General features: G+C 39.4%; 1 protein-coding gene across 1 annotated transcript in view; it reads left to right on the forward strand.

Moving 5' to 3' along the window:
- The window catches only part of ZNF169 (zinc finger protein 169), a 43,062-nt gene extending 24,001 nt beyond the window's left edge, over nucleotides 1-19,061 (forward strand). The window contains 3 exon segments of the mRNA XM_039875727.1: nucleotides 1,746-1,872; nucleotides 2,345-2,440; nucleotides 16,017-19,061. Of these exon segments, the coding sequence (XP_039731661.1) occupies nucleotides 1,746-1,872; nucleotides 2,345-2,440; nucleotides 16,017-17,566 (1,773 nt within the window). The 3' untranslated portion in view covers nucleotides 17,567-19,061.
- The last annotated feature ends 5,673 nt before the right edge of the window (nucleotides 19,062-24,734 follow it).

Genomic DNA, 24,734 nt, shown 5'->3' on the forward strand with positions numbered 1-24,734 from the left:
CATATACATACAAGTGAATATTAGCCATAAAAAAGAATGAAATTTCGCCACCTGCAACAACATAGATGGACCTAGAGGTTATTGTTCTGAGTGGAGTAAGGCAGTGAAAGACAAATGCCATATGATTTCACTTATATGTGGAATCTAAAAAAACAAAATAGACAACTGAAACTCATAGGTACAGAGAATATTTTGATGGTTGCCAAATGGGAGGAGCTTTAGGAGGATGGCTTAAAAGGGGGAAGAGATTAAGAAGTCCAAATTGGTGGTTAGAAAATAATCATGGGGATATAGAGTAGAGTATAAGAGGCATAGTTAATAATATTGTAATAACTACGGTTTCAGATGGATATTAGATTTATTGGTATGATCACTTCATGTGTTATATAAAAGTCTAATCTCACTGTGTTGTACACCTGAAACTAATATAATACTGAAAAAAAAAAAGGAAAAACAAAGGCTATAACAAGAGACAAAGAGGGACCCACCAATTCCACTTCTGGATAGTTATCCGAAGAAACCCAAAACACTGATTCAAAAAGACATATGCATCCATATGTTCATTGCAGCATTGTTTACAGTGGCTAAGATATGGAGGCAACCTTGGTTTCCATCGATAGATGAATGGATAAAGAAGAGGTGGTATACATATACAATGGAATATTAGCCATAAAAAGAAAAATCTTGCCATCTACAACAACATGGATGGACCTAGAGAGTATTATGCTAACTGAAATAAGTCAGGCAAAAACAAATAGCATTGATTTCATTTATATATATATATAAAAAAAACAAAAAACAAAATATACTAACAAACAAAACAGAAACTCTTGGATACAGAGAACATTTTGATGGTTGCCAGATAGGAGAGCGTGTGAGGGGGTTGCATGAAGTGGGGAAGGGATTATGAGGTACAAATTGGTAGTTACAAAATAGTCATGGGGATATAAAGTATAGCATAGGGAATATAGTAGTAATGTTGTAATAACTATGTATGGTTTCAGACGGGTACTAGATTTATTGGTGTGATCACTGTAAGTTATATAAGTGTCTAATCACTGTGTTGTACACCTGAAACTAATATAATATTGTATGTAAACTAATTGAAAAATAAAAATTATAGCAAAAATTACAATACCATTAAAATCACTAAAAAGAAATTCTTAATAAAACATATAGGATTTGTTTGCTGAAAACCACAAAATGCTGATGAAAGAAATCAAAGAACATCTTAATAAATGGAGAAACATTCTGTTCGTGAATTTGAAGAGGCAACATAGTAAAGATGTCAGTTCTCCCCGAACTGATATACATGTTTAATGCAAATCTCGTCAAAATTCTAGAAATATTTTTTGGTAGTTATAGACAGATTATTCTAAAATTTATGTGGAGAGCCATGTGTTCTAGAATAGCTAAAATAACCTTTCAAATGAAAAAGTGGGAGGAATCAGCCTACCTGATTTCAAGACCTATTATATATATAGCTACAGTAATCAAAACTTTTTAACAGTGTCATAGACATAGCAATCAATAGAACAGAATAGAGAACTCTTAAATAGACTTGCTAGCAATGTTGAGGAGAGGATTAACACATGGCACCAGGATTCAGGCTAAAAACAGGATCTGTGTATCTCACTTGGGTGCCCCCCGGCAATCTTCTTGCTGCCTCGGCCCTGGTTAGTGGCTTAGGTTGACTAGTAGGCATGGCTGGCTCCTGAGTGAGCAGGGATGTATTTGTGTTACAGGCATTAATGGCCTTCCAGGATATAGCTGTGGCCTTCACCGAGAAGGAGTGGGAGATCCTAAGTCCTGCTCAGAGGAACCTGTATCGGGATGTAATGCTGGAGAACTACAGCCACTTGGTGTCGCTAGGTAAGGATGGTCCTTCTCAGGTCTTGGCCTCTGTTTGTGGGCATTTTAAGATTTATGTAACAACCATCATGCTTTTGGCTGAGAAATAAGAATAATATTTTCCCCATACCCCCAGTGAATGTCTGGATTCTATAGAGTTGAAAGTAGTGAAGTTATGAGTGTTTGTGTAGTTGACTGCATTTCATATTTCCAGGCCTCTTTTAAGGCCTGGTCACTCCTCCCAAGTGAACGTGTTTTAAATGGGGGAATATTTGTATTCACTCAAGCACACAGGAGAATCAGCATAGTGCCTGTAGCTCCAGGATTTCCCCCTCGCTTTAGCCATTTTTTCTCAGCATTCAGAGAGCCTTTGTCCCCACTTTGTGCTTCCCTGCTCCCTTCTGCATTGTTGCATTCCCCAGCTGACTGAGTTCTGTGATAGCCTTTTAAGCCACTAACCCAAGGTCCCCTCGGTTTCTTTCCCTGTGAATAGGAATTGCCTTTTCCAAACCAGAACTCATCACACAACTGGAACAAGGAGATGAGCCCTGGAAAGATGAGAGTGAATGTCTTCTGGACCTTTGTCCAGGTGAGTGGAAAGCACCAGGTAGACAAGGAGACAGGCCAGTTGAAGAGCTTAGCAGATGAGGAAGGAGAATCATCTGTGATCTCCCAGGGGAAGCTGTTCTCCAGGCCTCCCTTCCAAACTGCTCACCCCAAAGAGGGCTTCCCTGGCACCGCACCCCCGCTCCTCCCCCAGGGGTCTCACTCTGCTCATTTGGTGTCCATTCTCCAGCATGAACAGGATCTCCCTATTGGGCTTTTCTTGGTAGGCCTGATCTTCAACATAGTACTTGTCTTCTGAGCCTGAATCATCTGCTCCTTCTAGATACTGTCCAGTTTCTGTTTTTAACTTGGTAACTTTTTTGTGCACCAGTTCTACTCCATGAATTCCCATAACATTATTTTTTTATGATGGATTATTTAAGATTACAACAGGGTATGAAGAATTATGCAATAAGCACCAGTGTGCCTTCCCTGCAGCCTGAGAAATAAAACATAAAACCAGGCCACAGCCCCATACTGGTTGTGTTTGCCCCTCGACCTCGCCCCTGAGTATCCAGTTTATGGATTAGCATTTCTCAGGACTGCCTTTATCCTTTTTTTTCCATTTGATGATCCTTCAACCATACAGAGTGTTGCTTTTCATGTTTATAAATTCTGTACATAGTATTGTAATGTATACATCCTTCTGTAACAATGTGCAGGTTTAGTTTATACTTTTTAAAACTGTTACACGATTCCATTATATGAATATTTCTGTTTTAATGAAGTTGAATCATCAATTTCTTTCTTTTGGACATTTAAGTTTTTCCGATTTTTGGCCGTTAAATAAGTTGCTATCTATATATTCTTGTTACTTCCTTGAAAACACCTGCTGCAAGAGTTTCTCCAGATGACTACGTAGGAGTGCAGCAGCTGGTTCATAAACACTGAGTGTTCTCAACCTGATTAGGATGTGCCACATTGTATTATGAAGCTGTTATACCACTTTACACTCCTGGTAGCAGCTCCCGGTAGCAGCAATGAGCGCTCTTGTTTTACATCCTCACCAACATCTAGGTACTGTCAGATCTCGTTTTTCACCTATCTCTTTGGTCTGTGGTGAAATCTCAGGGGTTGGGGGAGCTTTGCTTTCCTTGAGCATGAGCATCTCTTCTTGTATTGATTAGCTATTGGTATTTCCTCTTCTGTGATTTGACTGTTTAAGGGGTTTCCTTTTCATTTGGCTGTTTTGTTCTGTTATTGATTTGTAGAAATTCCATATAAATTCTGAGAACATTATAGGTCATTAATCCAACTGGAATTAATTTTATGTGAAGTTGGGAGGTAAGGATAAATTTTTCTGTGATTTGTCTTTTTTTATTGTTTTATTTTCAACATTCCTGGCACTTTATTTTTGTTTTGTTATTTTTCAGCTCTAGATACAACCATACATCTGGACTTGTACTTTACAGTGAATTCAATGCTTTTGCCTTAAAAAAAAAAAACAAAAAAACAAAAAAACTGTTATATAAGCTATACTTATTACCATAAGAAAAATATGTTATGGTATAAGGTATTATTATGGTATAATAGTTAAGGGATATTTATAAGGTATATTATCAAAGTATAATAAACTATATATAAAATATAAAATGTGGTAAGTTTTGACATGTATACATCCATAAAACTGTTGCCACAATCCAAAAATACCGAGCATACCTATCACCCCAAAGTTTCCTTGTGCCTCACTTGTAAGCCCTATCTCCTGCCCCTCCCTGTCCTCTCCCTTCTCCCCATATCCAGACAAGCACTGATCTGCTTTCTGTCATTATAGATTTGTTTGCATTTTCTAGAATTCATAAATCAAATCATACAGAATACATACTAGATTCTTTCACTCAACATATTTACTTTAAATTTCATCCACAGTGTTGCATGTATCAACAGTTCATTTCTTTTTATTGCTGAGTAATATTTCTTTATATAGATACCACAATTTATTTAACCATTCACCTATTGAAAGACTTTGAGTAGTCTCCAGTTCTGATGAATACAAATAAAGCCTGTGGGAACATTCATGACAAGTCTTTGTGTGCATTAACTTTCATTTCTTTAGGCTAAATACTTGAGACTGGAATGGTTGGGTTGTATGATACGGTGTATAATTAACTTTTTAATCACTTTACAAACTGTTTTCCAAAGTGGCTGCACCATTTCACATCTCACCAGCAGTGTATGAGGGTTCCAGATGTTCCACATCTTTGTCAAAACTTGGTATTATTATTTTAATTTTAGACATTCTCATAGCTGTGTCATGCATTTTGAGAATCTTTTCATGTGCTTATTTGCCATCTATCTCTCTTCTTTGATGAAATGTCTTCTCAAATCTTTTGCCCATTTAAAAAATTTGTTTCTTATTTTATTATTATTGAGCTTTGAAAGTTCTTCATATATTCTGTAGAGAAGTCCATTATCACATATTTGATTTACATATATTTTCTCTGTGGCTGACTTTTCATTCTCCTAATAGTGTCTTTCAAAGAGCAATTAATTTTGGTGAAGTCAAAGTTTCAATTTTTTTTCTCATGAATCTCACTTTTGGTGGTATATTTAAGTAATCTTTGCCTAAAATAAGGTAAAAAAGATTTTCATATATATTTTTTCTTTTAAAAGTTTTATAATTTTTATTTTACATTTAGATCTATAACCTATTATGAGTAAATTTTTCTGCTTGGTACCAGGTCTGGATTTAATTACACTTCTTTTTCTGTTTTTGTTTTCCGGTGTTTTCTTTTTCTTTCTTTTTCTTTTATTTATTTTTTTTTTTTTGCATACAAATGTCCATTCTTTTCTAGCATCGTTGATTGAAAAGACAACTCTTTCTTTACTGAATTGCCTATGTACATTTACAGTAAATCAGTTGACCATATGTGTATGGGTCTATATCTGGGTTCTGTTTTTTCTACTCCTCTCTTTTTATATCTTGATGCCAGTACCACATAGTCTTGATGGTCGTAGCTTTATAATAAGTCTGGAACCCAGAAAGTATAAATCCTCCAACATTTTTTTTTTCAAGTTGCTTTAGTTATTCTAGATTCTCTGCATTTCCATTTGGACTTTAAAATTACCTTGGTTATTTTCACAAAATAAGCATACTGGGATTTTGATTGGGATTAAGTTGAATCTACATCAATTTGTGGACAATTTACATATACATAATATGTATCATCCAATACATATACATAGTATATCCTTCTATTTTTATAAGACTTCTTAATTTTTGTCAGCATTGTTTTGTAGTTTTTGGTACACAGGTCTTGTGCATCTCATCAGATTAATCCCTTTGTATTTCATATTTTTGGATGCTATTTAAGTTAAGCTATTTTTAAATTTCAGTTTTCAATTGTTGACAGTACATAGAAATACAATTAATTTATGTTTAATGATCTCGTATCTGGCAAACATGCAAAATTCTTAGTCCTAGTAGCTTTTGTAATAGATTCTATAGGATCTTCTACATAGATGATCATGTTATTTGTGAATAAGTAGAGTTTACTTCTTTCCATTCAGTATGTCTTTAATTTCTTTTTCTTGCCTCATTGCACAGGCGAGAACATCCAGTGCAATGATGAATTTAAATGGTGAGCGTGGACATCCTTTCCTTGTTCCTGAACTTATGAGGAATGCTTTCCTCCTAAGTGTAAGTTTTACAGTTGCCTTTATCAATTTGACAAACCTCTCCTATTCCTTGTTTGATGAGACTTTTATTGGGAATAGATGTTGGATTTTGTCAAATGTGTTTTTGGCATCTTTTGAGATGATCATATATGTTGTGTATTTTTTTTTTTAGGTTTTTTTTTTTAATTTGGTGAATTACATTGATTTTTTTTCCTGTTAAACCAGGCTTGTATTTCTGTTAATATAGTGCACTGACTTTATTCAGATCTTACCAGTTTTTCCTTCACTCTCTCGTATGTGTGTGTATTTATTTAGTTCTATGAGATTTTATCCCATGTACATTCATGTAACTGCTCCCATATTCAAAGATACAGAACAGTTCCATCACAAGGATTCCTTGTGCTACCCTTTTATTCCCTCTCTTTCTCTGGCAACCACTAATCTGCTCTCTGTCTCTATAATTTTGTCATTTCAAGAATGTTATATAAAGAAAATCATATTGTGTGTTACCTTTTGGGATTGCCTTTTTTCATTCAGTATAACTCTCCTTAGATCCATCTAAATTGTTGCATGTGTCAATACTTCATTCCTATGATTGCTGAGTAGTATTTCATGGTATGAATGTACCAGTTTGTTAAACCATTCATTCAGTGAAGGACATCTGGGTTGTTTATAGTTTCTGGGTATTATAAATAAAGCTGCTATGAACATTTGTATACAGGTTTTTATGTGAACATAAAAGTTTTCATTTCTGGAATAAATGTCCAAGAGTGTAGTTTCTGGGTCATATTGTAAATACATGTTTAGTTTTATAAAAAGCTGTCATGCCCATTTCCAGGATAGCTGTACTGTTTTAAATTTTCACTAGCAATTTTTGAGTTTCTCCCACATTCTTACCAGCATTTGGTGTTAACATTATTTTTTATTTTGTCTATTCTCACAGATTTCTAGCAATATCTCCTTGGTTGGTAAAAGTGAGGAGTTTAGTACAAGCAGTTTATTTCAGGGAGAGCTGAATAGTTGAGCATATCTGAGTTAAGTGCAATATGTCAAGGCTCTATGCTTCTTGGAAAAGAGACTGATATTCTCACTGTGAGTAGGTAAAGAGGTGATGAGGCTCTATTCATGTATGTCTGTTGCTGTCATTTTGTGAGGTCTTCATGGCATGTCCTTAGCAACTGATCATTCTCCTCAGACAATCTCTATCCCTCAGAGTGGTTGGCAGGTATGAGTGTGTGTTAAGATCTAATCTGAACACCGAATGGTACTGGCAAAGATAATCTAACAAGTGGTGAAAGGTAAGAGATCGTCTCCTCCTTAGCTCATGCAGGTAATAGGCAGGCAGAGACCCACGGGCTCATGCCCAGGGTGTCCACTTAAGCTCTCTACACATGGCAGTTTATGAGCCAGATCCTAGCATCTTAGCCGGGTGGGCCCGATGAAAGGTGGTTGGTCCAAGAATAATGGGTATCATGCATATAATTACCTAAAGTTATTTTTTCTTTTTAGGTGGAATTTATTTACAGGAAATGTGAAATCTTAAGTGTACTAGTCCACAGGTTCACACGGTGCCTGTACCTCCACAACCTAAACTTTATCAAGATAGATTATTAACTGAAATCCTATCACATAGTTTCCATGTGCCCCATCCCAGTAAACTATCACCTCTGTGCCTGAGAGGTACCACTGATCTGATTTTATTTCACTGTAAATTAGTTTTCCTGCTGTACAATTTTGCAAGAATGGAATAATATAATACATATTCTTGTGTAAGTCTTCTTTCACTCAGTGTAAAGATTTTAACTATATCCATGTCGTTGCATACATATGAGTAGTCTGTTCCTTTTTAATGCTGAGTACTACTCAACCCCTCATATGAATATATGACTGTTTATATCCATTCTCCTTGATAGATACCTTGATGGCTTCCAGTTTTTAGTCATTTTGAAAAAGCTGATGTTAACATCCTTATGCTAGGTTTTTTTGTTTGGTAAACTTTTGTTTTTATTTCTTGTGGATAAGTCCCTGGATGTCTTAGTTTCCTATGGTTGCTGTAACAAATTACCACAAACTGAGAGGCTTAAACAACAGAAATTTATTCTCACAGCTTAGAAACCAGAAGTTTAAATCAACGTGTTGGCTGGGTTGTCTCCTGTCCTCTAGTAGTTTCTAGCACTCCTTAGCATTCTTTGGCTTAGAGCTATGTCACTCCAATCTCTGTCTCTGTGGTCACACAGCTCTCTTTCTTCTATGTATCCAAATCTCCCTCCCCTTGTAAGGATACCAGTCATTTTATTAAGGCCCATACTAATCCAGTAGGATATCACCTTAACTTAATTATATCTGCAAAGACTATTTGAAAATAAGGAAATAAGGCTATATTCATATGTTCCTGGTAGACATGAGTTTTGATGGGATACTATTCAACCCAATATACTGGGTTATAAGGTAATCAAATGTGCAGTTTTATAAGAAATGATTAGACCTTTTCCAAAGTGTTTGTACCATTTTTCTTTTCCATGAACAACATATGAGAGTTCCTATTGTTTCACATTCTCTCTGACAGTTTTATTTTATCTCTGGTGAAGGATGTGTAGTGCTATCTCATGGGGGTATTAATTTCCATTTCTCTGATGGTTAACAACGTTGAGCACTTTCTATGTGCTGTTTGCTCAAATCTTTCCAGTTTTTTATTGTATTATTTTTCTTGATATTGTTGAATTCTATGAGTTCTTTATTAATCCTGTCATATGTACATTTTGCAAATATTTTCTCAGTCCGAAACTTTTCTGTTTATTTTTTAACAATAATTTTTGATGAATAGATGTTTAGTTTTGAGAAAGTCTGATTTTTGCTTTCTTTTAAAACTTTTATTGTCACGATAATCATATTTTCTTCTAAATACCATACAGTTTTAGCTTTACATTTAGGTCTATGATCCATCTTGAATTAACTTTTGTGTATGGCATGAGGCATGGATCAGGGTTTAATTTTCTTTTTCGTATAGCTATCCAGTGGCTCTAGCACCACTGTTGAAAAGTCTTGCCTTTCCCTCATTGGATTGCTCTGTTGAAAATCCAATGACTGGTTAAGTGTGGGTCTATTTTAAAGTCTCTGTTCTGTTCCTTCAATTAGTATGTCTATCTGTAAACCAAACACACTGTATTACTACTGTAGGATCATAGAAAGTCTTGAAATCAGGTAGTATGAGTCTTCTCCATTTTTCTTTTTCAAGATTGTTTTGGATAGTTGAGGTCCTCTTCATTTACATTTAAATTTTAGCATCAGCTACTCATAAAGGGAAGGAAGAAAGAGAAGAAGGGAGGATGGGAGGGAGAGAGGGAGAGGAAAGAAGAAAAGGAAGAAGGAAAGAAGGAAGGAAGGAAGGAAGGAAGGAAGGAAGGAAGGAAGGAGGAGGGAGGGAGGGAGGGAGGAGGAGAGGGAGGGAGGAGAGAGAGAGAGTGAAGGAGGGAGGAAGGGAAAGAAAAAGAAAACCTGGGTAGTGTTTATTATTGAGATTTTAGTCTATCAATAGATAACTTGGGGGAGAAATTACATCTTACCAGTATCAAGTCTTATAACCCACTATGTAGTTTTAAATTCCTCTCAGCAAAATAAAAGTTTATGAGATGCAGCTAAAGCAGTGTTTTTATAGCCTTAAGTGCTTTTATTTATAAAGAAGAAAGGTCTATATAGGATCATTGACTTAAGCTTTTACTTTAAGAAGCTAGAAAAAGAAGAGCAAGGTAAATGCAAAGTGAGTAAAAGGACGGGATAATGAAAATAAAAGCAGAAATCAATGAAATATAACACAGATTAACAGAAAAACTTGCAAGCCAAATGTTGACTCTCTGAAAACATCAACAAAATTATATATTGCTAGGTAGATTAACCAAGGAAAAGAGAAGGAAGACATGAATAATCAGTTGAGGAATAAAAGGGAAGTTATCACTACATATCCTTCAGACTTGAAAAGTCCGATTTTTTTTTGCTTTCTTTGAAAACTTTTATTGTCATGATTATCTGTATTTTGAAAAGGACACTAAAGGGATATTATGAACAAGTTTATACTAACAAGTTTTAACAATTTAAATGGATGAATTCCTTGAAAAATACTACTGACACAGAATGAACAAAATCTGAGTAATGCTACATTTATTATAATTAACTTGGTGGTGGATCCATAAACCTACACATGTAATAAAAATACTCAAATTGAATCCAACCTTGTTTAAAAAATATTATACATCATCCCCAAGTGGAATTTATTCCACATATGCAAAGCTCAACATTAGAAAAGCCATATTATAGAATACTGTTCAATTCATATTCATGTATCCTCTAATATGGTGAATGCTTTCTCTCCAGCTGTCCTTTCTTTCTGAGTCCTCACCCAAATCACCTTTAATGTCATATTTCTACCAGCAGTCTCTTCTTGTCAAGCGAGGCTTTTTCTAGCATGCATCTCAAAACTCTTCTAGCCCTTACTTATCACCTTGTTCCAAAGACACTTTCATAATTTCAAGTATTATAGCAGTACCCTACTTCTCAGTATCAAATCAGTATTCAGCTTATCCAGAGTAACAGAATTAATAGGATGCATGAGTACACACACACACAAGATGAGCTGTATTATAAGACTATAAGGAATTGACTCATGTGATAATGGAGGCTGAGAAGTCCCAAAATCTGTAGTCAGCAAGATAAAGACCAGGAGAATCGATAGTGTGTGTGGTTCCAGTCCAAAGGCCAGCAGGCTCTACACCCTTGAGGAACTAATGTTTCAGTTTGAGTGTGAAAACAGGAAAAACCAAAACAACAACACTACCACCATATCCCAACTTGAAGGCAGTCAGGCTAAAGAAATTCCCTCTTATTTGGGGGAGGGTCAGCCTTTTGTTCTCTTCAGGACTCAGCTGATTGGATGAGGGCCACTCATATAAGGGAGGACAATCTGCTTTATTCAGTCTACCCATTTATATGTTAAAAGTCATTTAAAAACACCCAGAATAATGTTTAACTAAATGTCTGGGCAACCTGTGGCCAGCTAAATTGATCCATAAAATTAACTCACATATGCCAAATTTCTTTTATATTGTTTTAAAATCATGGAGATGGCATGTTATGACAGTTGTTCAATTACCAAGGATTAATTCTGATAACATTGCAAATGTCACCGTTTTACATTTTGGACCAAGTCTTAAAATTCTTTAAATTGTTTAAAAGCAGTGAATGCACAGCATTCCTCTTGTGAGCTGCTATCTGAAGCCATTTACTTTACCCACAGTTCTTGCTTCTATACTGCATCCTTGGAACTGCAGAAGGAAAGATTTCCTGAAGGAGCCATTAGGCATCGATTTTCTTCTCTTTCTGTTGGAAAGCTTTGAGTTTGTGTACTATTACTGATGTACTTATTGGTCTCAAAAATCAATTGGCACAAGAGCAGTTGTAGATTTTAAGTTTATATACTTATTTTCTTCTACATCCTGGAAATTTTTGATTCACTGAAAAAGAATTAACTTGGTAAAATTTTATTTTTATTTCTCCTTTTATTCAGGAACTTCTGGATGTTTAAAACCATGTTAAAGTTTAGAGTTTTCCAAAGTGGACATTGTAATTCTCACTCACTTTTAGTTAAAATTTGTCACATTACTAGCTAGGCACAAAAATTTTGATAAATGAACATTCTAATTTAAAGAATGGTTAGAATTGGTTCCTGTAAGGGTGACATTAGCCATATTTAAATCAGTCACCATATTTAATTTAGAAGACACAAAAGTGTCTCCTTCAGAAGAGAAGTCAAAATGGCATAGATGATAGAGGCTTCGCTTATCTGCTTTTATGACCACATCAAAGTCGTGACTGAAACACAGAGCAAACAGCAAGCAGAGTTGCCTGGGGTCTAGATGAACAAGCTGTACAACTAGTGGGAGAAATAAGAAATCACCCTGCAACGGAAGGTGGTAGGACGTGGCAAGGACGTGAGGCTACCCAATCTCCAGCAGCTGAATGGGACAGAGGCTGTGGGAGCTGCAGGCAGCAGCTGCAATTGGCAGCTGCAGACACCTCTTAAAGGGCCGTGTGTGCAACCGGACTACCACGGGGATGGACCTGCTTGCTCTGAGCACCAGTGCCTTGACGACTGCTCAGGGGGCACCAGGGACTTACAGGGGGATGCTGAGTTGTTGGAGTGAGGGCCAGAGCTGAGGCTTTCTCCTGGACAGAAGTGCCAGTGGTGTCCATTGTTCCTCTGTTGAGCCTTTCCCATCCCAGTGTGCAGGACGCAGCACTGCCATAGCTGAAGTCATCAAACTGGATAACAGGTTGCTTCGGCCAGAGGATTCCCTAAAACTCCGCCTCCTCCAACTCCCTGCTTTACTCAAGCCACATCTAGTGGTGTCCTCGCTCAGTCATATGCAACTTGCAGAACAAGTTCCAAGACCCACACTGGTGGCAGCTGACTTCAATTTCTGGCATGGCCTCTTGAGGCAACTGTAAGCACAGCATCTGTGGATTGCTTGCTGAATCTTAACAGGTGGCCCCAGAGTAACACAGGCTGGGGCTAAAGTTGGCCTACTCCTGAATCACTCTCAGGACTATGCCACTGGACACCTACTACACAAAGCCATGTTAATAAGACAGGGAGACTTAGGAGCTTTGCTTAATACATAGAAACAGACACAGAAAGGCAGCCCAATTGGGAAGACAAGCAGAAACCAGAGATCCAGAACAGAGATCCAGGAATAATGGAGTCAAGCAATCTAACAAATGCAGAGTTCAAAACAATGGTTATAAATAAAGATGCGCAATGAACTTAGGGAAAGAGTAGATGAACTCAGTGAGAACTTTAACAAAGAAATTTAAAAATGGAAATTATAAAAGGGAACCAGTCAGAAATGAAGAATACATTATCTGAGATGAAGAGTATATTAGAGGGAATCAACAGAGTGAATAAAGAAGAGGATCGAACCACCAATATAGAGGATGGGGAAGTCAAGGACACTCAATCAGAATGTCAAGAAAAAAAGAAGCCAAGACTATAATAATAATTTAAGGAGCCTATGGTACACTATTAAATGTAAAAAAATACCCATGCCATAGGGGTACCTGAAGGAAAACAAGAAGTTGAAGAACTATTTGAAGAAATAATGATGGAAAACTTCCCTAACTTGGGGAAAGAAATAGACATATAACCCCAGGAAGCTCAGAGAGTCCCAAAAAGGATGAACCCAAAGAGGCCTACACCAAGACACATTATAATTAAAAGGCCAAAGATTAAATACAAAGAGAAAATCTTAAAAGCATAAAAGCAGTTAGTTACCCACAAGGGAGCACCCATAAGACTGGCAGCTGATTTCTCCAAAGAAACCATGCAGGACAGAAGGGCTTGGCACAAAATATTCAACACAATGAAAACCCAGGATCTACAACCAAGAATACTTTATCCAGCAAAGCTATCATTTAAAGTCAAAGAACAGAGAGAGAGCTTCCCAGACAAAAATAATCTAAAGGAATTCATCAACACCAAGCTACTATTACAGAAAATGTTGGAGGGACTTCTTTAAGAAGAAAAACATGTATCAAAAACATGAATAAAGAATGGTAATAACTACATGTCTATCAAATAACCTCAGATGGAAGAGAATTAAGTGCTCCAACCAAAAGAAAAGGAAATTGAATGGATAAGAAAACAACACTCCTACATATGCTGCCTACAGGAGACTCACTACAGATTAAAAGACACACAGACTAAAAGGAAAGGGATAGAAAAAGATATTGCCTTGATGGACCTAGAGCATATTGTGAATGAAGTCAGAGAAAGACAAATGCCACATAATTTCACATATACGTGGAAACTAAAGAACAAAATAAACAACAAAAAAAACAGAAACAAACTCATAGATAGAGACTATTTTGAGGGCTACTAGATGGGAGGGGGCTTGGGAGGATGGTGAAAAAGGGCAAAGGGATTAAGAAATACAAGTGGATAGTCACAAAATAGTCATGGAGATATAAGAGTAGCATTAAGGAAAATAGTCAACAATGTAATAAATATGTAAGGGGAAAAGGAGTACTAGATTTAGTGGGGTAATCACTTGACCTCTAATCACTATGCTGTACAATCGAAACATCATTGTATGCCAACTCTAACTGAAAAAAAAAAAGCTCATTGAATTGTACAATGTAAATATGAGCAACTCATTGTCTATTATAGTTCAGTAAAGCTGGGAGGAGGGAAAGTTCCTCATTTACCGCTGAAAGGTACTCCTGTAATGATGTAATTTACCACTGGCCTTAGGCTTTATGACCAAGTGGGTGGACAAGCAAGCCAAAGAGAAGGAAGTGACTGCTTTTTTCTTCCCATCAAATCATAGACAAGTAGACAATTGTGCAATACTGAAAGCTCAGCCATCAGAACTTTAGAATTATAACTAACTAGTTATTTGAAACTACTGGCCAGAAATGTATACACTTTCCACAGGTTGTGAAAATATGGACAACCTAGTTTAATAGACTCACTGACTAGGGCACATCTCCTGATGAGAGACCTGTAAACTGTACTAGGGCACATCTCCTGATGAGAGACCATGGTGGGACCTCTGATGGACAGAACTGTATGATAAGACTGAAAGGATGTTCACTTTTACATCTGGATGTCCAGTGGGGTCAGCACTTGATTATCAAGGCCATTTCACAGGAGCTTATAGATCTAGATGTGTGTGCATGTGTGCACGCACACACGTGCACACACACACAGTTTGCTGAGAAAGAAATGTAGGGATTTTTAAGTGTTAGGAAGAGATTTCATAGTGGCTATTCTTGTTACTATTGAAAGCTGGCGTTTTAGACCAGATTGAATGAGTCAATACTGTAGATCAGGGTTTGGGAAACATTTTCTCTAAGAGGCCACATAGTAAATATTTTAGGCTTTGCAACTTTTATGTTCTTTGTTGCAACTACTCAACTTTGCCATTATGTGAAAGCTGCTGTAGACACTACATGAAGAATATGGCTGTGATCCAATGGACCTCTATTTACAAAACACCTAGTGGAATGTAGTTTCCTGACCCATGTTATAGATGGTTCATAAAACACATCTCACTTTGGCGAAGAAAGAATCAGGTCTGGGAAGGCATGGTATACTTTATTTAAAGTTCATGTATTTTTCATCAGCTTCAAGTAAATAGAACCAGCGTAATGGAATAAGGTGTACAAAATTGATATCTCCTAGGCAAGAGCTGTTATGTAGGCAGAAATTTTTCCTTTTACAACAGCTTGTAGAAAACTGAGAAAAGCAAGTCTTGGCTTGATTGGAGACACAAGGAGCTAGGATCCTTTAAGGGGTTGCAGACCTGGACTGTGTCTTGTTTCACTGCCGGTCCCCACTTTTTGACAGAGAACCCAGCACATATCCTTTAGCAAGTACTTGTTAAGGATGGTGGCACCACCTTCCAGTTCATTTCCCACATGGATCTCTGATCTCTCCTTTATACTGCCTCCTCCATGGGGCTTCTAGGTGGAATGACTGTGTAATGGCCCCATCCCTCTCTTATAGGAAAAGTCACTAAAGAAATTTGTAATAAGTTGTATAGTTTAACTTTCAGTAAAAGCATATATTTGTGGAAAATGTTTACATCAGTGTTACTGTCGGTGGCTTCTGAGATAATTGTATTGGGGAACATGTTTAACTCTAATGGCAGCAAATTATATGGCTGGTACTGTCTGTGATGCTTTCTTGAAACTATTTAGTCAGGCTGGTATTTAGAGCTGGCTCATATTGTGAGTTCTGTGTTGCAACAGGATACACATTAATGTGTCACCGTGGGATGGAAGGTAGGTCTGTAAGTCTTTCTGTAAATATCTGAGGAATGACTGCTGGGTAAGTTTAACAGTCCACAAGGTACCTGTGGTGATTTTGACCAAGACTTTCTCTCCAGCAGAACCAAGGACAGAATTCCAGCCATGTCTTTCCTGGCCGGTGGCCTTTTCCAGTCCTCAATTCCTCAGACAATATGTGTTGTGCGGTCACCCCCCTCAGATCTTCCCAAGCTCTTCTGCGGGAAACTACTTCCCACTAGAAGCTCCAAGCTGCTCAAGTGAAAAAGCAGAAGATGGAGAGAGAAAAGGCTCTAACACCATGTTCAAGAGGCCACAGCAGAATGGGACTTCAAGTGTATTTTTTAGCCCATTTCAAGGTCAGCCAGTAGACACAGTGGTAGGCAGCAGAGGTGGAGGAATAAACCAGGGGATGGCCTCTAAGGAGAGAGACAGAGTGTTGATGAAGAAAGACATCTCAGAATCTGGAGCAGTCACATATGGAAAATATAGACTAGGACTTAGCACAAACCCAAGCCTCTTTAGCGTCCAGAAGCATCACGTGTGTCCAGAATGTGGCAGAGGCTTCTGCCAGAGGTCAGACCTCCTCAAGCACCAGAGGATGCACACAGGGGAGAAGCCTTATAGTTGTAGGGAGTGTGGGCGAGGCTTTGGCCGGAAATCCTCTCTCACCATACACCAAAGGAAGCACTCGGGGGAGAAGCCATATGTGTGCAGGGAATGTGGACGACATTTCAGATATACATCCTCACTCACTAACCACAAAAGGATACACTCTGGGGAGAGACCCTTTGTATGTCAGGAGTGTGGGCGAGGCTTTCGCCAGAAGATTGCTCTCATCCTGCACCAGAGGACACACTTGGAGGAGAAGCCTTTTGTGTGTCCTGAGTGTGGTAGAGGCTTTTGCCAGAAGGCATCACTTCTCCAACACCGGAGCTCACATTCAGGTGAGAGGCCCTTCTTGTGCCTGGAGTGTGGGTGTGGCTTCAGGCAGTAGTCCCTGCTCCTCAGTCACCAGGTCACACACTCTGGAGAGAAGCCTTATATCTGTGCTGACTGTGGGCATGGTTTTTGACAGAAGGTCACCCTCATCAGACACCAGAGGACACACACAGGGGAGAAGCCTTACCTGTGCTCTGAGTGTGGGCGTGGCTTTAGCCAGAAGGTCTCCCTCATGGGACACCAGAGAACACACACTGGGGAGAAGCCTTATGTGTGCCCCGAGTGTGGGCGGGGCTTTGGTCAGAAGGTCACTCTTATCAGACACCAGAGGACACACACAGGGGAGAAAACTTACCTATGCTCTGAGTGTGGACGCACCTTTGGTTTCAAGTCACTCCTTACCAGACACCAGAGGACACACTCAGGGAAGGAGGCAGAGGTATACAGAGTGTGTGAACAAGGACTTAGCCAGAAGTCCCAACTCACATCTGACCAGAGGACACACCCAGAAGAGAAGCCATGTGTGTGTGATGAATGTGGGCGTGGCTTTGGCTTCAAGTCAGCCCTCATCAGACACCAGCGGACCCATTCGGGAGAGAAGCCATACGTGTGCAAGGAGTGCGGTCGTGGCTTTAGCCAGAAGTCTCATCTCCACAGACATAAGAGGACCAAGTCTGGCCATCATCCCCTGCCACAAGGGCTGTTGTCCTGACCTTTCCTTTTCCCATGAGTGTGAAGATGGCAGAAGTCACTAGGAAATGTTCCACTTTCCTCAAATGCAGTGAAGAAAAAACTATATTCTTTCAGTGATAAGATAGCTGATTTACCTCCTGCACTAGCAGTGTGTTTTAATTTGCTAGGGCTGCCATGGTGCCATGGTACCAGACATGGTGCCTTAAAGAACAGAAACTTATTTTCTTGCAGTTTTTGAGACTAGAAGTTGAACATCAATGTGTAAGCAGTTTGGTGTCTTTTGAAGCCTCTCTTCTTGGCTTGTAGATGTGACTTCATTCTTACTGTGTCCTCACATGGCCTTTTTTTTCTGTGTGTATGCTTTCCTGGTGTCTCTCACTTATATAAGGACACCAGCCATGTTGGGTTAGGGACCTTATAGCATTTACCTTTTAACCACCCTCTCATCAACTAAGTCACACTGTAGGTTATGGCTTCAGTATATGAATCTGGGAGAACAATTCAGCCCATAACACTCAGCTCTCAGCCTAAATTCCTATTCTTCTCACGTACAGAATACATTCACCCCATCAGTACAGCCCCAAAAGTTGTAACCCATTCCAGCATCAACTATATGTCCAGAATCTCACCTAAATCAAATGTGAGTGACACTAGAGGTGTGCTTCACCCTTAAGCAAAATTCATCTTCAGCTGTGAACCTGGAAACCAGACATGTTATCTGCTTCCAAAACACAGTGGTGGGACAGGTCTAGAATTCACATTTCCCATTCCAAAAGTAGGTTTAAGACTCAGGAATAATCTTTGGTTGAATTCTCTGCCCTCTCTTCCCACTAGGGTGGCAGCAGTGGTGTGGGACCCACTGTAACCATGGAAGAGACTTACTGGACCCCCACACTTTTACTCTCTGGGCCCACTATGCATCTAGCAGACCTGCTTATCTCTGTTTTACCTTTGTGGTCATTCTTTCCTCTTCTTGATGGATAACACATGTGTGCATCTGGACAGTTCTATTCTGGAGAATGCCTTCTTTTTGTCCTATCCACATTGCCTTTAATCCAACATGCCAGTTTCTGCTGAGATGGTTAATTGTTTCCAAACTAATCTCTTTATCAAGTGATTGTTTAGTCATGCCATGGTGTTCTTTCCACAACATGATTTCTCATTTTTTGCAAAATGACAATTTTCCAAATCTTCAAGTTATCTCTCTATTCTCACATTTTAATATAAAGAGTAAGGAGAAGCCAGGCTGCACCTTCAATATTTTGTTTAGTTCATATCTGGCCAACAACAACTTCTGCCATAAAAGGGTGTTCTGACCTTTCCTTTCTCCATGAGTGTAAAGATGGTAGAAATCACTAGGAAATGTTCTGCTTTCCTGAAATAGAATGGAGGGAAAAAAAATGTTTTCTTTTAGTGTTCATAAAATAGTTGGTTTATGGTTTACTTTTCTAAACAGCAGTCCTCTATATTTAATGCCCTTTTATTTTAATAAACTGCTTCTTTACAAAGCTGCACACCTGCTTGTGTACCTCATTCTGTCAAGAACCCCAAGGTATTCAACCTCATGGGAGACCTGGGAGAGTCACTCTGTATTTGTTCTAGACTCTTGTCCTGTAGAAGTGACAGCAATATTATAATGGCCATCCTCACCCCTTCTTAAGTCCTCCAGCAGTCATATGTGCTCCCCAAGGCACACACTCAGCCTTTCCCAACAGCAGACTGAAGGGCATCTGTTAATACTCGTCCTTGTAGCCTGAAGCCCCATCCCGTTAGTTGTAAATACATGCCAGTAATCCAGCCCAAGGACTTAGGGCCTTCAGCCACAACTCTCCCTCATCTAAAGGGTCTAGAGCACCCACCTTTATATTCCAGGAAAGATGCTTCCCCTTAAGCCATTACCTCTTGTGCTCTCTAATCTCCAAAGCCTGACAAATACCCAGCTCAGGATTGGCCATGACCCCTTGCCTTAGGCACTGAATGTTCACTACAAGGTAATTTTCCCCAGGAGCAGATGTTTTGCTTATTAGTAATAAGACTAATAAAGTTAAATTTACAAAGCAATAAAAATTTTACATAGCAAAATAAGTACTATCAAAATACAAATGACTAGGAAAAAAGTATAGAACATAAATCAAAATATTACACAGATAAAGGGTGAACATCTCCACTTTATAGGAACTTTTAAACCTCAAGGGGAAAAGAACAGATGGATGTCTTATAGAAAAGTAGCCAAAAGACATCTAAACAAATGAAAAGATGTTCAGCTTCACTCATAAGAGAAACGCAAATTACAACTTCACCAAGATACCGTTTCTCACTCATCAGCTTGGCAAAAATTCAAAAGCTTGACAGTACTCTGTATTGGTGGGGCAATGAGGAAACAGGCATTTTCATAAATTGTTGGTAGAAATGCAGAATAGCAAAGCCTTCTAGAGGGGAATCTGGCAATATTTAAACTATGCAGGTACCTATTGACATAGCCAGCACATTTCTAAGAATCCTGAAGAATCAGTTAAAATTTTGTTACTATACACATGCACAATATTTATATTTGAAAAATATTGAAAATTGTTTGAATATTTAAGCATAGTAAATCATATAAATTGGAGCATACACACAATGGAGTAATATGCAGCTGAGAAAAAGACTGAGGAAGAAGATACCAAGGAGACACTATGAGAGAAATGTTAAGTGAAAAGAGCAAAGTGCCAAAAGCATATATAGTTTGTTACCTTTTGTTTAAGAAAGAAAGGTAATGACGTCAGGCATGGTGGCATGAGGGGTCTCCTTGATTTCTTCCCTTGAAAGTACAACAAATTGAACAGCTATAATCCAACAGAAGATTCCCAGCCTACACAAACACTTCTGAGAGATCTGTGGATCAAAGCATCTGAAGGTGGGCAAATCAGGTGAGCAAGGGAGGAGGAAAAGGAGAGGAGTAAAGGTGGGTGCTGCAGACACAGTCCAGAGCTCCCTGTAGGACTGGGAGAGGGGAGGAATCCGGTTGTGGCATGAACACTCTGTATCTGATCATTCCTGTCTCAGTGATCAGAACATACTACAGCAGGACCCAGTGATCAGGACAGAGACCAGGGAAGAGACACATACAGAGGTGCAACAACTGTGTTCTAGAAAGTAGAGTCATGAGCCTGACAGCTTCCTCGCACCCACCCAGAGCTAGTGGTGAGTTGGTCTACAGAGCAGGGAGTCTGCAGCCCCGGGAAATAAGGAGACATCATGAGTGGCACACTGTGGCTGGTCCCAGTGACAAGGGTAGAGATACAGAGGAGAGGTAGCTGAGGCCTGGTGGTCACCATAACTGGAAAGAAAACAGCCACAGGTACACTGGCCTCTCCCAGCCCATGGCACCCACACACAGCCAAGATGATCCTGGTAGAGGTACTGGGGCCCCTCAGGCAGCAGAACACTGCATCTGGCTGCTGGGGCAGCACCCAAATGTCAGGGGCTCTTCAGGGTGTCAGAACCCCACTGCCCACCACATTCTCCCATAGGGGTGGAGCCCTGGGACTGAGGTGACCTGGTAACAGAAGAGACACACACCTCTCCAGGGAATAAAGGGCATCTTTTTGCCACACAGCAGAGATCCTCCTGGACAATGCAGGAGGTTTGTGTGCCACCTACTGGAAAACAAAAGAAAAACCTCAACCTACTAAAGAGGGATCAAAATAATGAATTCTTTTTAAAAAGTAGACTTTGGGGTGGCTCCATAGTGTAGTGGTTAGCACATCTGCTTTACATGCAGAAGGTTCTGGGTTCGCACCCCAGGTGGAGCCACGGACCATACCCCAGGTGCGCCAGGCCCCCCCAAGTACGCTGGGGATGCCAGGCCCGGGGGGCGCATCACGAGCACATGGGAGGAGACACCCCACCTTCAAAGATCCAGTTCTTAAGGGGAGACGGCAACATCCGTAGTCAGGGGTGGAAGTGGGGGCAGGGGCGGGGATTAAAGAGGCGAAAAAAAAAGAAAAGCAGAGTTCATTCCCATAAATGCCTAGGCAGAGAAATAATCTATCAAATACCATGAACAACCAAGATGACAAAGCAGCTCTTAAAGAACATGAGAAATCTCCAGAGAATTAGACATACATAAATATATGACTTAAATGACAGAAAATTCAAGATTGCAGTTCTGAAAAAACTCAATGAGATGGAAGAAAATTCAGATAGGCAGTTTAATAGACTCAGAAACAAAATTAATGAACAATAGGAATACTTTACCAAAGAGATTGAAACTTTGAAAAAGAACCAAATAGAACTCCTGGAGCTGAAGAACTTAATAAAAGAGATGAAGAGTGAAATAGCGAGCTTAGGAAATAGAGATGACCAGATGGAGGAAAGAATTAGTAATATCGAAGACAGAAATCTGCAACTGACACAGATGGAAGAAGAGAGCTTTGAGAGAAAAAAAATTAAAGAACTGTACAAGAATTATCTGACATCATCAAAAAGAGCAATATTAGAATAATGGGTAGGAAGATTCTTCTGAAGATGGTGTAGAAGGTAGATCCTGTGCTCGCCTCCTCTCAAGGCCACATCAAAATTACAATGAAATTACAGAACAACCATCATTGGGAGTTGTTTGAGGTCTGGCAAAACAGAAGTCCTACAAGTGGGGATATACATAAGAGATCACTTCAAGACTGTTAGAAGGGGCAGAGATGAGAAACAACCCAGTCCCACAACCGCCTGTGGTAGTTGAGAATCAAGAAGGATATCTTAGCTGCTGAGGTCTCCCTGGAGATGAGAGGTCCTGGCTCCACACTGAGCTCCCCAACCCACTTCTAGTTCTGGGGAGAGAAGCTCCTACAACTTCTGGCTGTGAAAACTAGTGGAGATTGTGGCTGAGTGAGACAGAGGGCTGTGGGAGTCAAAGACGTTCCTCTTAAAAGGCCTGAACACAGACTTACTCAGTGACAGACGCACTTGGAGTACAGCTGGGGCAGCTGCTCAAGGAGCACCAGGGATATACGGGGAGGAACTGAGTTGTCCAGCTTAGGGCAAGAGCTGGAGGAGTGGCTTTTTCCCCATACAGGAGTGCTGGCAGAAGCCATTGTTACTTTGTTGAGCCCTTCCCATTCCAGGTATGCTGACACAGGCAGCTGCCATAACTGAGTCTCCATCAACCAGGCTAACCAGGTCACTGCCAAGGTGATTCTCTTCGACCCTGCTTCTCTCAACTTGTGGGCCACCCAAGCTGCCTCTAGTAGTTTTTTTCCATACAAATGGCCTCTCTTGGCTCATGCTACAGACTTTCCTAAAACCTGTCAAAGGTTCACAAAATGCAAAGAAGCATCTGGCCTCTATGCCCTGTATATTGTGGTGACCAGCTCCAAGCCTGGCACTACTGGAAGCTGTCCTCTGTTCCTGGCATGGCCTCTTGAGGCACCTCTAAGCCCAGAACAGGTGGCAGCCATCTGCAGATTGCTTGGTTACTCTTGCCAGGTGGTCCTGAAAATGTATAGGCTGGGCCTCACCCAGGAGGCCCAGTGACCAACTTTGACCGAAGCCAGAGCCCGAGCACCACCCACGGCTGTATCTGAGGAGGACACACCCAAAGGGCAGACTGAACAGGCACCAGAGCCTTGTTAAAGTGAATCCTGCTCTGTAGGGTAGGCTCCTCACTGGCCAGTTCTCACAATTAATCAGCCCAAGGGTCAATCCCTCTCATCGAAGTACAAACAGCAACCAAGGATCAACCACATTAGGAGGGCACATACAACTCACACAAGGGACACACTGTGGGCACCTTGCTCAGGTGACCAGGGAAGACTATGCAACTGGGCCCCACAGGACACCTACTACATAAAGCCAGTCTCCTAAGACTGGAAGACATAGGACCTACCTAATACATACAAACAAACACAGAGAGGCAGCCAAAATAGGGAAACAAAGAAACATGTCCCACATGAAAGAACAGAACAAAGCTACAGAAAAAGAACTCAACAAAATGGAGACAAGCCATCTACCATATGCAGCGTTCAAAACACTGGTTATACAGATGCTTAATGAACTTAAGGGAGGAGTAAATGAAATCACTGAGAACTCTAACAGAGAGATAGAAAACATAAAAATGGAGATGGAAAATATAAAAGGGAACCAGTCAGAAATGGAGAATACAATATCTGAGATGAAGCATACATTAGAAGGAATCAAAAGATTGGATGAAGCAGAGGATCAAATCAGCAATTTAGAGGATGGGGTAGCAGAGGACACCCAATGAGAACAACAACAAGAAACAAGAATCCAAAAAACAGAGGGTAGTTTAAGGGACCTTTGGAACATCAAGTACAACAATTTTTGCATCACAAGGATACCAAGAGAAGAGAGCAAGAAATTGAAAACCTATTTCAAGAAATGATGACTGAAAATTCCCTAACCTGGTGAAAGAAATAGACATGCAAGCCCAGGAAGCACAGAGAGTCCCAAACAAGATGAACCCAAAGAGGCCCACACCAACATATATCATATTAAAATCTAAAGGTAAAAGACTAAGAGAGAACCTTAAAAGCAACAAGAGAAAAGCAATTAGCTACATACAAGGGACCTCCCATAAGACTGTCAACTGATTTCTCAACAGAAACTTTTCAAGCCAGAAGACATTGGCAAGAAACATTCAAAGTGATGAAAAGCAAGGACCAACAACCAAGATTATCCACCAAAGCTATCATTTAGATTCAAAGGACAAATAAAGAGCTTCTCAGAGAAAACAAAGCTAAAAGGCAGTATTACAGGAAATGTTAAAAAGACTTCTTTAGGAAGAAAATATATATATTTATATATTTAGGAAGAAAAAATATACATATAAATATGTATATATATTAAAAATAAAGAGGCGGAATAAGATATGCCATAAAAATTGAAATGAAAAACAAAATCTAGGGTAGCAATACTTATACCAGACAAAATAGAGTTTACAACAAAGGTTATAAGAAGAGACAAAGAGGACCCAGTAATCCCACTTCTGGGTATTTATCCTAGGAAACTCAACATACTACTTTGAAAAGACATGTGATGTGCATCCATATGTTTATTGCAGCATTATTTACAATACTTGTATTTACAATACAAGGCGGCAACCTAGCCTAGGTGTCCATCAGTGGATGAATGGATAAAGAAGAGGTGGTACATATATACAATGGAATATTACTCAGCCATAAAAATAAATG

The sequence above is a fragment of the Pteropus medius genome, unplaced genomic scaffold (genome assembly GCF_902729225.1).
Source record: "Pteropus medius unplaced genomic scaffold, Ma_sr-lr_union100, whole genome shotgun sequence".
In the NCBI taxonomy this organism is placed as follows: Eukaryota; Metazoa; Chordata; class Mammalia; order Chiroptera; family Pteropodidae; genus Pteropus; species Pteropus medius.